The sequence below is a fragment of the Psammomys obesus genome, unplaced genomic scaffold, assembly GCF_907164565.1.
Source record: "Psammomys obesus unplaced genomic scaffold, mPsaObe1.curated_primary_1811, whole genome shotgun sequence".
Classification (NCBI taxonomy): Eukaryota; Metazoa; Chordata; class Mammalia; order Rodentia; family Muridae; genus Psammomys; species Psammomys obesus.
In genome coordinates, this window is record NW_026596092.1 from 639,099 (window position 1) to 653,000 (window position 13,902).

A 13,902-nucleotide genomic window follows, 5' to 3' on the forward strand; every position below is an offset into this window, starting at 1 on the left:
TCCATATGGCCTCATATTTGTATGTCTTTCAGGGATCCTTTATCTGCATTGTGTATGTGTATGGTGTCTAATAATGGTTTCCAGTAATGTTATTTCTTTTGAGGCAAAATCTTGTAGCGGAGGCTGGTCTTGAACTCCCTGTCCATTTGCCCCTGTCACCCAAGTACCACCACACCTGGCTCCACTAAGGTTTTAGAATAGGAGGACATTAAAATTATATGACAGCTTAGCTGTGGCATAAGCTACAGTTCAAGTGTAGCAGAAGAACATTTCCTAAGTCTGAAAGAAAACCTCAGGACCTGGAGCTGGAGCTGGAGCTGGAGTGGAGAGCCAGGGGCAGAAGTTTGTAGCATTTCTGTGTTCAGATTTCTAGAACCTTGGCTGTGATGCTTAACACTGTCGGCTTGACAGGGTCTACAGCTGTTTAGGGGAGAGACTTCTTGACATGTCTGTAAGGGAGTTTCTAGATTGGTTAACTGAAGTGGAGAGGTCATCCCTAACTGTGGACGCTTCATGGGCTGGGGTCCTGGAATAAAACAGAAGAAGCAAGCATTTTCTTCCCCCTGCTCCCAGAATATGGATACCAGTACAGTGCCTGGCTGCCGCATCCTCTTGCTGCTGTGCCCTCCCCAAACTGTGAGCCAAAACAAACCATTCCTTCCTTATTATGTTGCTTTTGTAGCGTATTTTGTCACAGTAGTGGGAAAAGTACAGTGTCTAACATAAACCACTAAGCGGTCTCCCAAGTTCTTCCCAATCACTACAGTTTCCTCATAGACACTCAGATCCCTGCCTGTAGAAAGGCCTGGGGCTGAACCTCTCATAACCCTGGGTTTGTGGATGTAGGATCAGGAGATTAGGGTGTGCTGCCCCCTTTGTTTTGGGGCATCTGAGCTGCAGCACTGGGGTTGGCATAAAGAGGTAGCCATTTCAGGAAGGAGTAAGCTGGTGGCCCCAAAAGGACGGGAAGCTGGAATACTGCAGAGAGGTGCTCAAAGAAAGTGGTTGTGTCTTTAGCTTGTGGGAGGTCTCCTCTGCCTTGTGTTAGGAGCCTTGCAGCTGTAAGTGTCATCAGCTGCAGCCCCCATGCTTGGGCTGCATACAGTTTTAGTGCTATAGGCTCATCCTGCCAGGAAAGCTGGGCTTGATTGCACCTATTAGCAGGAAAAGTTGTCATGTCTGTGGCCCCTGATGCCATGTGCAGACAAGCGGTGTGGGACAATAAGGCAGCTGTTTGTTTCTCTCATGGAAGTCTCTCTTGAGGGGAGGGCCTAGGGCAGTTGCTTTGTGCTTTGTGTATTATCTTTGCCTCCTCCGTTCCTCTCAGACATGTGTAGCGCCCTGCTGGGCCAGGCTGAAGAACCCTAAGGTCCCAGCCTCCTTGGATACCAGCCCTGTGGCTCTCTGAGATCAGGCCATTCTCAGGGCCTGTTCAGAGCCATGGTCTAACCTGTGAGGGTCAGAACTCCCAGGTCCTGGTCTGAGGTAGACTCTCCTTTCTTTCTGGGACCAGGGAAGGGAGCAGGGTGGTAGGTCGGACAGGACTGGGTCAGGGTGCTCTACCTCCTTCTGCAGCTGCCATCTTACTGTGCCCCCTAATCCTTGGTGTCACACTGCTGCCCTGTATGCATGTGTCTCTGTTCTCGGGTCAACGCTAACTGCCCTTTTGTGTTCTTGCAGCCTCAAGATGGTGCTCATGTGGACAAGTGGTGACACCTTCAAGACAGCCTACTTCTTGCTCAACGGTGCACCTCTGCAGTTCTCAGTCTGTGGTCTACTGCAGGTTATGGTGGACCTGGCCATCCTGGGACAGGCCTATGCCTTTGCTCGCCACCCCCAGAAGCCAGCATCTCATGCAGTGCACCCTGTCAGTGCCAAGGCTCTCTGAGGCTTCTAGGGAGGACAAGGACACATGACCAACCAGCTGTGGGTACTGAGTCCCAACCTATGCCTCTGCACTCAGGAGGCTGGCCCTGTGCGCTCCACAGATGAGCCGACCAGGTGTGAGCAGAGATGAGGTTGAGTGCTGTGTCCTCATAGCCTTTGGGTGGGGGACTCAGGGACAGTGAGGAGCTAGGCTGGCTCTGTGGTGTTTTCAAGGTGAGAGAAAAGGCAGGTGTCTTTCCCTACCTCCTTCAGAAAAACACTGGCCTGACCCTGAAATACGTTCATGCCACTGAGCAAGATGGCAGGCACAGCAACCCGCTGAGTCCCTTCTGCTCAGCCAGCTTCCCTCAGTGAGCCTCTTGTCTCCTAGCAGAGCCGCTGGCACTCTAGACAGTGCAGTCATGGCTACTGGTGGCTGTCTGTTCTCAGGCTCTGGCCTGGCCTGCCTGTGTGTGCCACAGGTGTGTCCACTGCACCTGGTAGAGGTGGACTGTTGGGCTGATGCTGGTCACTGTATTTTGCCCTTCTCTTAGCTCATCATGAGGTCATGTTATGCTTGGCAGCCCTGTGCTGACCTGGCTGACTCCTGGGTCCAGAATGTTCTAGATGCTTCTACATAACAGTATCTTCCCTTCTGCTGGGCAGAAGGACTTCTTGTGCACACAGTAATGCCGTACAGTTAGCACAATAGCTCCAACAGTCATGGTGGCTCACCAAATGGCTGAAGAGTCCACTGTGTCACCTTCAAGCTTCCTTTGGATATTCTAAGTGTGTGAGCAAGATCCCTGCCTACTCTCTGGCCTGTAAGATGTTTATTTTTTAAAAATGAAGGGAGATGTCTGTATTGGTAATTACCTCCAAAGTAAATGTCATCGATTGCAGGCCCAGCTGCTGAATGAACACGCTCCATGTGGTGTATTTAAGTCGATAAACAACATATGGGTCCAGGGGGGAGGATGGAATCACAGCAAGAGGACAGGGCTGGAGGGGGCCGAGATGGAGGGTAGAGGGCAGTGGTACGAGTTTGGGGAGAAGGGTGACTGGTACTAGTTTGGGAGGTGGATGCTGGCATAGGTTCAGGTAGGAGATTCAGGATTGCTTTGGGCTGAAGGGCTCGTGTGGCTTTCAGGGACCTGGTCCAGGTCTAGGGTGGGTGAGGTCCTCTGTTTGGCACTGGACAATGTGGACTTCTGGGATGGATGGGCTCAAATTGTCCTCCATGAGGGCAAGAGGGTTCCAGGAAAGCCAGAGCTATACAGACATGAGTGGGATTGTTCCCCAGCTGTTGAAGCAGGAGGTCTGGGGATCACTCTGGACCATCTGTTTAGCAGTGAGGAAACAGAAGCTCAGGAGTGAGGCAGTGCCTGGCCTCAACGATGTATTGACTTCTGTTCTCTAGCCTGGCAGGGTGTTGGCAGGCTGTGGCGTCACTGCCTGCACCGCTGAGGCTGCACCTCACTTCAGTTCTTAGCATACAAGCTCAGCCCAGCTCTTGGGGTGTGAAAAGGAGCCACCTTACCCAGCCCAGTCGTTGCTGTGGTTGTGGCTACTGTTAGCATCACAGGCATCAAGGATGCAGCCCGTGCTCCGTGGTGTCTTGTCACCTGTTCCCACATGGACTTCATCTATGCCCTGGGAGGGCTGTCAGGAATCTGGGGAATCCATGTTTCCTGAAGCCAAACAGGGAGCTGTGGCCACAGCTTGTCCAGCCCTGTACCCTTCCCAGAAGGTTTTAGGAGGGGAGTCCTCCTGGTCTGTATAGGCAGAGGAAGCCCAGAGCTGGTGGTCTAGCCAAGAGGGCATTCCCTGCGCCCATTCTCAACAGAGCTGGCTGTCAGCCCTGCCATATGGTAACCCAGGGTGGCTTCTGATGCCTTGGCTGAGGGTGTTTTCAGGCTCCGGACAGATGACTATGGATCGCTTGCTCATTCCACGTGGCTTACCTGACTTCCAAGGAACAGCAACCTGGAATTTACTTCTGGGATCTTCATGGAGGAAATCAGTGCCCTGCCAATCAGGAGCCCACTTGAATGCCAGTCTGGTACAGGAGGCCCTAAGCAAGCCCAAGGCCATTGCTACATAAAGGGCAGTTCACCTTGAAAGTCCAGGCCCGCCTTCACTGTGTGGTCAGTGCCCACGTTCTTTTGCATGCTGGGGAGGCAGGCCTGAGCCCAAGGTACACTTGGGTAATCTTTTGCATGCTGGGGAGGCAGGCCTGAGCCCAAGGTACACTTGGGTAACTCCTAGCTCTGCCCCTCTTGGAGGAAGTTCTGGCTCTCCTGGTCCCTGCACTTTCTGCATTCCTTCACTACAAGTGCCTAAAAAGACCCTGCTGGCCTTGGCCTTGGTGGATGTGGGCCCAGTATGAAGAAGGGGGCTCTGCTCCATAAAGAGCTGCTACTAGGGGCTAAACAAACTGCGAGCTGTGGTCCACGTTTCAGCCAGGCTTGGCCAAGGCCGTCCTGAGCAGCTGTTTCCAGGTCTGAAAGCTGAGCATCCTTTTGTCTCAAACAGTGTGTGCAAAGATCCCAGAGAAGGGGATGCTCTGAAGAGAAGTGGGACAAGATTCTCTTGTGTAGTTCACTGGCTTCCGTCCCTTGCTTGGTCTTGCTGCTGGCAAGATCAAGTTACCTGTTTTTCTTCCCAGGACCCTTACCTCTCATACCCTGTGTCTTGACAGATGAAGCCCGTCTGCATGCATCTTAGCTACTCCATGCCACCCCTAACCCCAGGGACATGCCATGGATATCCAAACTCCCAAGTCCTGGATTTGGTTCTCCACCTGACACCCTGAAATCACCCATCTGCCCTGGGAATGAGGACCATGTGAGGCTGGGCTTACTGCACTGTAAGGGCATTTTGTAGAAGCAGCAAGGATTCTCACAAAGCCAGAGGTTGAGGTGCTCTGTCCTGTGTGTTTGCCATCCCCCCCCCCCCACCCCGGCCAAATCACAGGAAACCCTCTTTCTAGCCCTAGGCTCGGCATTGACCCCAGGAAACATAAGTGATAGCCAAGTGAGAGGAACTCAGCCTGCTGCCGTGAGGAGGGCCTGGGAGGTTTATTTGGTTGTAGTCGATTCTTGCAAAGCCTGTGGTGCAGGGCCCCAGGGTCGCTCACATAGGGGCCTTGCTGAGAGCTACTAAGTAGTAGGCAAGATGGTGGCTGAAGATGGAGGACCTTCCCTTCTGACGACGAGGGCCACGACTATTTCAGGTGTGGCGTCGAGCTCACCGAACTTTTGATCTTCCTCTCTCCACTTCCCAAGTGCTGCAGTTACGGGCATGTGCTAGCACCCGTGGGCTTGCTGAAAAAAGAGCAACACAAAATGGTTTGGAGAATTCCATTTCCCTTGCCTCCACTGAGCAGAGAAAGGCCCTGCTTGCCCCTGCATGCCAGTGTCCCAGCAGGAGCTTCCTAGAGGTGTCCTCAGTCTTCTCCCTGAACTGCCTCCTTACATCAGAGGGAAACATCCCAACAGAAGAGGTACCAACATCACCTGCAGACAGACAACCATTCTATAGACCAGGGAGGGCAGGGAAAGGGTTAAAAGGCCACTGTGCAAACCTTGAACAGCCTTATCATCTGATTGAGATTGTTTGGAGGAACAGAGGTCAGAGGTCAAGATTGAGAATCACTTCACCCCCTGCAAAGGATGAATAGGCAGAACTAGGGGGCTAAATACCCGATCAAACCTCTGCCCCAACACTTGGCAGGTGATATGGACATTGGCAGTGCCAGATGCCAGCGGAAGCCCTCTATGCCCACTGAGGGACACAAGGTAGATGCTATCCTCCCTTCCCTGGAGATTAGGAGCAAAGCGGGGGGAGGGGGGCAAAATTTAGTCCAGGGTGACTGGCTTTTGCTTCAGACGTGTAATTTCTAATTATTTTAATTAGCCATAGAAAATTTAAAACGAGGGAAAATAAAAGCAAAAAGAAAAACCAGGCTGCTGTATCCTCCCTCCACGCTACGTGAAGCTCGGGGTTGCTTGGGGAGCCGAGCTAGCTGCGAGGACATGCCAGGCCAGGTTTTTGACTCCTGGGTCAGCGAGCGCTTGTTGTCCTCTCCTAGGCTTTGACCCCCAGCAGCTATCACAGAGCACTCAGCTCAGGGTCCCACCCGGCCTGGCGAGCTCCCTGCCGCGCCTTTGCTCTCGGGGTCCTGCGAGCTGTCTTCGGTGGCGCTGGCTGAACGCGTGCTGTCGTCGCGAGTGCTGTCCTCGCGTAGGGCCGGCTCAGGGCTGGCCGAGCGCTTTTGCTGCTCCTTGAGCTCCGAGTAGGAGCGCGAGAAGGTGTGGAAGATGGAAGTGACAGGGAAGGCCATGAGCAGGATGCCGCTGAGGATGCTGCTCAGCGCCACCACCTGGCCCGGAAGGCTGCGCGGCACCATGTCTCCGTAGCCCACGGTGGTCATGGAGATGACCGCCCACCAGTAGCTGGCGGGGACGCTGGAGAAGTCGCGGCGAGCGCCCAGCTCGCGCTCCGCCAGGTGCACGAGCGGCGCGAAGAGCGCCATGGCCACGCAGAGGAAGAGCAGCAGCAGTCCGAACTCGCGCGCGCAGCGGCGCACGGTGAGGCCCAGCGAGCGCAGCCCTAGCGAGTGGCGCGCCAGACGCATCACGTAGAGCACCCGCAGCGCCCTCAGCAGCCGCAGCACCAGCCCGGCTCGCTCCAGCATCTTGCTGCCCATGGGCCCTGCCGCCAGGCCCGCGAGCAGCGACACGTAGAAGGGCAGGATGGCCAGGATGTCGATGATGGCAAGCGGCGTCCGCAGGAAGGCGCACTTGCTCTCGGCTTGCAGGGAGCGCAGCAGGAACTCGAAGGAGAACCAGGCCACGCACACCGTCTCCAGCACGAACAGGTTGCGGCACTTTGTGGAGCACTCGCCCTGTGGAGGAGAGGGACACCCGGTTGGCAGATGGGCGGTGGCCACGAGGAAGTCAGGCAGGGATGCTGGATGTCACACAGACCCGCACCGGCGCGAGTGGGAGTGGAGAAAGAGTATAGACGAGTTTGGCTGAAAAGGTCCAATCTGCCCCCTACTCGTTTGAAAATTTTTTTGACATCATATCTGTATGTGGGCTGATGAGCAGGGTGACTCAGGAAATTGGAATGGCATTTAAAACCCGGAGCCACTGACCACTGACCACCTCTGACTTGATCAGTGAGAGGCCTACAAAAAGTTCTGGCATGAATAACCTAACATTCCATCTTTAGACAGCTGGGAAAAGTAGAGGAAAAGGAATCCTGCTGCACAGAAAGAGGCAATAGAGAATACCCAGAGGGTGGACCTGAGACCTTGATTCCTGAAAAGATCAAACTTGACACACTTCACACAACTAGACCAGGAAATGCAGGTGGGGACGCTGCTACAGCCACCGTGAAGGAAAAGGATATAGGCCACATTGTGAATGCACACCTGCAAGGTGGGTAATTTAGATGCAATGGGCAAATTCTAGAATGCTAAACAAAAATGGACTTGGGAAGAAAAGAGCATCTGAATGGCCCTAAAGCAAGCCTGCAGACAAGAGTCAGCGGCGGGGAGATTAAATCAGCAGTCTGCCCAGACAGAAACCACAGGTCCTGATGGCTCCACATGGCATTCTACAGTGTGTCGAGTGTTAATACCAAGTGCTCGCCGACCGTGACAAGAGTGGAGCAGGCACTTCACAGCTCACCCTACTGTCTCAGGCGCACGGCCCAGACAGCGTCGTCTTCGAAGGCTACAGAAACATAAGACAAACAAGGTCAACTGTGGTGGTGCACCTCACTAACCCCAACGCTTGGGAGATGGAGGCAGGAGGAATTCAAGGCCGTCCTCAACTATATATTGAATTGAGGCTACATGAGACCATCTCAGAAACAAAAAGAAAAACAACAGTAAAAGATTAATAACCAACAAAATCCAGCAGCAGATAGAAGACTGAGAAAGCACAGTGGAGGGGCCTTTGAGATGGCAGAGCAGGTAAACATACTTGCCACCAAAACTGACGACCTGAATTTGATTCCCAAGACATACCTGGTAGAAGGACTTCTGCAACTTCTGCAAGTTAACATTCGCATGTGGGTTATGGCACACACATGCCCTCCCAATAAATAGATACAGATAATAATATAAAAAATAAAAAAAAAACATGATGGAGAATAATTTTTGCTTGGAAAGCAAGGTTGGCCTAACACCTGAAACTGATTAATATACTTTACAATAATAGCATCATTAAAAAGCTAGATCAGAGCCAGGTACTGGGGCACACACCTGTGATCCCAGCACCCAGGGAGGCAGTGGAAGGTGGAGCTCTTGTGAGTTCGAGGCCAGCCTGGTCCACAAAGTGAGTCCAGGACAGCCAACGCTACACAGAGAAACCCTGTTTCAAACAAATAAAGTTAGATTAGATAATCAAGTCGTTCCTTGGTACCTTGGTACAGCCAAGGAGTTCTGAAGGTTCAAGCCAAGACAATTAGAAAAAAAAATTCTGTTTAGAAAGGAAAAAGGAAAGAAGGGGGAAATAGACAGCGGAAGTGGTTGAAGAGAGGAACAGAATATGAAAGGGAAAGTGGAGAGAAGTAAGGGTGGAGATCAGACCTGGGGAGAGTAGGAGCAGAAGGACAGAGGGCCTGTAGGAGAAGAGAAATTGTGGACAGGGGCATCTCTGTGACAAGCTGAAGACCTAGGACAGGATAGGTGCTTGGAAGGATATGGAGGTGACTCTAGCTGAGACCCCTAGTAGCAAGGGTCATGGAGACTGAAGAGGACAGTCTCTAACTAGACAGGACTCCTAGTGGAGGGAGGAGAACACAAAGCCATCCACAAAATCTTCAACCCAAAATTTACCCTGCCTATAAGATGTACAGGGATAAAAATAGAGCAGAGATTTAGGGAATGCCCAACCAATGGCTGGCCCAACCTAAGGCCCACCCCATGGGAGAAAGCCAGCTCATGACACTATTAACGATACTCTGCTATGCTTGCAGACAGGAGCCTCGAATAGCTGTCTTCTAAGAGACTCCACCCAACAGCAGATCAAAACAGATGCTGAGACTCACAGACAAACATTGGGAGGAGTGCAGGGAGCCATGTGGAAGACTGGGGGGATGAGCAGAAGGACCTAGAGGAAACAGGAGAACCATAAGTTGACCAACAGAGCCAACTAACCAGATCCCAGAGGAGCCTGAGGAGACTGAAGCACCAACCAAAGACCTAGGTTGGACCTAGGTCTCCTACACAGACATAGCCGATGGGCAGCTTGGTCTTCATGTGGGTTACCTAGTAAGGAGAGTGGGGGCTGCCTCTGACATGGACTCTGTTACCCGCCTTTTGATGACTTTACCCTGGTGGGGTTGCCTTGTCAGGCCATAGGGGAAGAGGATGCGCTCAGTCTTGATTTGGCTTTATGTGCTGGGGTGGGCTGCTATGTGTGTGTGGGCTCCCCTTTTCTGGGGAGTAGGAAAGCAGGGATGGGGAAGAGAGAGGAAGGGTGGGGCCAGGAGGAGAAGAGGGAGGCGGCTATGATCAGGATGTAAAGTGAATAATAAATTTATTTTTAAAAATACGTTTTAAAAAATACATTTTTAAAAATCCAGTTTAGAAAGGAAGAAATGACCCTATGTTCAGAGGTGACATGACCTTGTGTACAGAAAAGCCCTAAAAATCCACGAAAATAAATGAACACATTCGATCTGAAAAGCTAATTCAGTAATATTGAGGGATAAATATACAAAAGTCAAATTTTTCTTTCTAAACTTGCAATAAATAATTTGAAAATGAAAATCCTATTTGTAATACCATGAAAGTAAACAAATAGCTCATACACACACACACATACGCATACTCACACACAGAACAAAGACAGACAGACAGACACACACACATACCACACATGCCCCCCCCCACATATACATACAGTTGATGCCATTATTTCTGAAAGAAATTCCACATGGTAAGAGAGGGTCGAGTCTGACAGTAACAAGTGTCAGTGACAATATGGAGGAACTGGAACTCTCACGCACTGCTGACGGGAACGCAAAGTGGTCCATCACTCTAGAGAACGTGCTGGCAGCTCCTCAAATAAGTGGAGTTACCACCAGACTCCATAGTTAGAGGGGGCCTGGTACCCCGATTTGTGGACATCTGTACTGTGTGCTGAGCCTTCTGCCTCATTCACTCACTTCTGCATTCATGGGTTGCCAGAACCCCCACCTTGACCTACAGATTGGCCACCATCCTGTTGTGTGGCTGGAGGTGCCATCCTTGTACTCACATTCTGGTTATTGAGAGAGATGGAGGCTGCACTCGAACCTGAGCAAGAGCACTGGTCCTGGCCCCACAGTCTTACCCACAGACTGCTGCCACAGACCCTACTTCCAGGCATACTGGACAAGAGAGACTCTCACCTCAGCCTTGTTCAAGGAAACTCCGACGCACATTTCAGTAAAGACACTGCATGCTCACAGAGGTCTCCTTTCCATCTTTGTCTCAGTGTCCGCTTCCCTGTGATCTCTGGGTAGATTGCCCAGGTCACACACATGGAATCTGAAGTGGGCAGTTTGACCCTAGCCACGCTAACCTAAAGCTGTTCTGGATTCATGGCTGCTTCCACAGGCTGGGAGGAAACCAACCCTGTGTCCCTGGTGGGTTGAGAACCACAGATCAGGGTCCCAGGGCCTAGAATATATCCTCTGAGTCCTCACAGATCACCACTGGCCTGTCCTGGAGGGAGACCCAGATGCTGCCACTGGGGACCCAGCTCAACCTCCCTGGCTAGAAATAACCAAGGATGGTGGCATCTTCAAGCCTGAGGTTAGTGTAAGGGAGCAGTTTCTAGGAGGACTTTCAACCTGGAAGGCGATTCACCGTGACTTGACATCTGTCCTACCTGACCAAAAGCAGGTCAGAAGTAAGCCTGCACGCATCCTTAGCTGCCCCTGGAGAGCTTCCCTCTCACAGGGTGATTCCATTTGATTTTTGCCTCTACGTTTCCTCCTTCACGTCCTGATTATTCTGCAAGCTGTCGATGTCCACATGCAGTGTAAGCCATGAAGGCCTGAGGGTTGAGGGTGGGCGGGGTCCCACTGCAGTCAGGAGTCACTGGAACAGCAGGCACGTCCATGCGTACTCACCGGGACTTCCCAGAAGCCGCAGCACTGTCCAGCTTCCGAGCAGCAAACCTAACAATACGGGAAATTCCAAATCCTAGAGCTCTCTTTCTCTGGACCAATGGTGGCCACCTGGTTGCAGTCTCTGGAACCCTCTTTCTCCTTCTGAGGTTAGCTCCTTTGGTAAGGGGAGACCAGCACAGATGCGGGATATCTGTATGAAGAAGCCAGGTCCTAGGCTAAGGCACGCGGAAATGGTTTCTCACTGCTTGTAGGAGTCTAGAAATGACCAAGGCTGCACGCACGCTGGTACGCAGGGTCATCCGTGTCTGGGTGGAGGGATCAGATAGGTCTGTTTTGAGGACCTATTTTTCATCTATACATCAGTAAGAGGGTCTTGGGAGATCAAGAAAGACCAGCACAGGATCCTAAGGGACTAGAAAGAGGCTTTGGAGTACCCGAGAGTGCTGGGGAACCTGAGGGAGGGTCCTGATGGAGCAGGAGATTATCTAAGGGTTGGGAAAAGGGTCCAGGGAAACAGATGGGAGTCTGGAGGGGGGTTTCTAAAGGACTAAGAAGAGGGTCCTGGGAAACAGGATGGGGTTCCTGAGGGACTAGAAGGAATTTTATTGTCCAGTGTAGAGGAGCAGGAAGAAGTGATGGTCAGACCCAGGGGCTTGTGCAGAGAAGGGGTGGAGGAGAAAAGAGGAAGAGATGATGTCGTGGCTATCTGGGCCTGGCTGACAGAGCAAGTGCACACTTCACACCCTGTCCTCACTCAGCCACACAGCTGGAAGGGGCAGTTGCATCCCTGCCACACCGGAACTCTCAGGCTACCTGGCTCTCCTAGGCATCCCAGGGGCCACTGGCCAGCCAGTGCAATCTCTCCATGGGCCTGACAGCAGTGTGTACGTGGTGTCTCCTCTCCCTTCCTCTACCTGACTTATGTGCTTGGACTCTTGAAGTGCTAACTATATTTGAGTATTGGGTCCTGTGAGCAAACCTCCTCTCCAGGAAAAGGTGCTGTGAGCCCTTCCTAAGTGACAGCTTCTGGCTACGTGACTGAGGGTCAGCTGCCTCCAAGGGAAGCAGCCTGGTGAACCAGAAAGTCAGACTTCGGTCAGCCATGAGAACATGGGAAGCTAATGTGTACTCGGGTCCCATTTTCCTCCATATGTAAGAAGCATTGAGCTGAATTTGGATTTGATGCATGTGGGATCATCTGCAATTACCAACACCAAACAAAACAACTTAAAAAAAAAACCAAACCCAAACCTGCTGGGAATGTCCTGTGTCCACACCCTAGACATTCTCTACGGTTGCCGGATCTGAGCTGTGGATCACAGGACACGTTCCCTTGTGTATTAGAAATTTCTGAGTTGTTTCCTCAGCCTATCCATTCCCTATAACACATGGGCCAGCTGGATCCGAGGCTAAGATTGAGAGTCCAGGGTTGTCCAGGTGAGGTCTAGAATGCTGGACAAAATATACGACAACGTAAGTGCTGCACAGATATACTTCAAAAGCTGTCAAACACTGTCCGCTTTGACCTGGCAGTTTATCTGGGGACTGTGCTCTTAGGGAACATTAGAAATAGGTCCAAAGATGTCCACACAAGGAGAGCCCCACATGCCAGAGTGCAGTTCTGTGAACCTAGACAGTACATGCAGGCATCTTCCAGGAAGAAGATGCATAATGGTCCCAACCAACACAGATCACTCAGCGCTGACCAGGCCTTCTAGGCCTGCTAACCCTGCCTGCTCCAGATAGGCATGTGGTTGGCATCCAGACTGTGGCTTTGGTGTCCATGTTTCTGCTCAAGGAGACCTGTGGTTCACTCGTGCTATTCTGTCAACGTTTTGTTCTCTTTTGCTATTGGCTGCTGGATCCTGTTATATGACTGTGTCAGAGTATATCCACTGTCCCATCTTTGGACATTTGTGTTCTGGGTGCTTTTGCAAGTAAAGCTGGCACGAACATTAATAAATCAAGGCTCTTTGGGCATTTGCTTTCCTTTTGGGAAAATCCCTGCAGGAGATTGCTGGATCAGACCACTCCATGATCAGAGCACTCTACTTCCTAAGAGCCACACCACCTTCCCTCGAGTAGAGTCTGGAGGTCCAGTCCTCTGCAGCCCACTCGACACTTTCCCCCGATTATTTGTTTGCTTTTTCAAATCACAGCCCACATACATGTGTGTTCCCATGTAAATAAAGTGTGTGGTCTCACACGATCATTTAGTTTGCATATCCCTGGTAGCTTACAGAGCTTCTTCTCATGTGTTGTCATTTGTATGTCTTCTCTGGTGATTATCTGCTCAAATCTTTTGTTCCTTTTGAACTGGGTTTTCTTACAGCTGAGTTACTACAGCTCATTATATAGTCTAATTGCGAGTCTTTTGTCAGATCTGTGATTTGCAAATATTTCTCCCAATCTGAGCGATGCCTTTTCATTCCCTTAGCAGTCTTTCACAGGCAAAGTATTTAACTTTGATGAAATGTAATTTACCAATTTTTTCTTCTGTAGAAAGCTTTTGATGTAACATCTGAAGGCTCCAAACTAGACAAGCAAAGACTGTCTCCTAGGTTTTCCTGCAGAAGTTCCACATTTTATAATTATATGCATGGTCCATTTTTAGTTGAATTTTTGTATAAAATATAAGGCAAGAAGCTGTAGAGATGTCTCAGTGGTTAAGAGTATTTGCTGCTCTTACAGAGGACCCAGGTTCCATTCCTAGTGCCCACATGGTGGCAACTATCTGTTAACTCCAATCCCAGGGCATCTGACGCCTTCTTCTGGCTTTCTTGGGCACTGCGTGCACACTGTACACACATACACAGGCAAAATATACACATAAAAAAAAGATTCCGCTGACCTTGTGCATGCATGTCTGCTCTCCGTGTTGGCTGCAGTTCTCACTTG

At 51.1% G+C, this 13,902-nt stretch overlaps 2 protein-coding genes across 5 annotated transcripts in view; one reads left to right on the plus strand and one right to left on the minus strand.

The window, feature by feature from the left end:
* Slc66a2 (solute carrier family 66 member 2) overlaps positions 1–2,792 on the plus strand; it is a 36,066-nt gene extending 33,274 nt beyond the window's left edge. For all 4 annotated transcript variants that reach the window (XM_055628012.1, XM_055628013.1, XM_055628010.1 and 1 more), the window contains one exon: positions 1,681–2,792. In XM_055628012.1, the coding sequence (XP_055483987.1) occupies positions 1,681–1,888 (208 nt within the window). In that variant the 3' untranslated portion in view covers positions 1,889–2,792. The remainder of the gene's footprint in view (positions 1–1,680) is intronic.
* A 76-nt stretch (positions 2,793–2,868) lies between these two features.
* The window catches only part of Kcng2 (potassium voltage-gated channel modifier subfamily G member 2), a 64,484-nt gene continuing 53,450 nt past the window's right edge, over positions 2,869–13,902 (minus strand). The window contains exon 3 of the mRNA XM_055628009.1: positions 2,869–6,775. Within this exon, the coding sequence (XP_055483984.1) occupies positions 5,996–6,775 (780 nt within the window). The 3' untranslated portion in view covers positions 2,869–5,995. The remainder of the gene's footprint in view (positions 6,776–13,902) is intronic.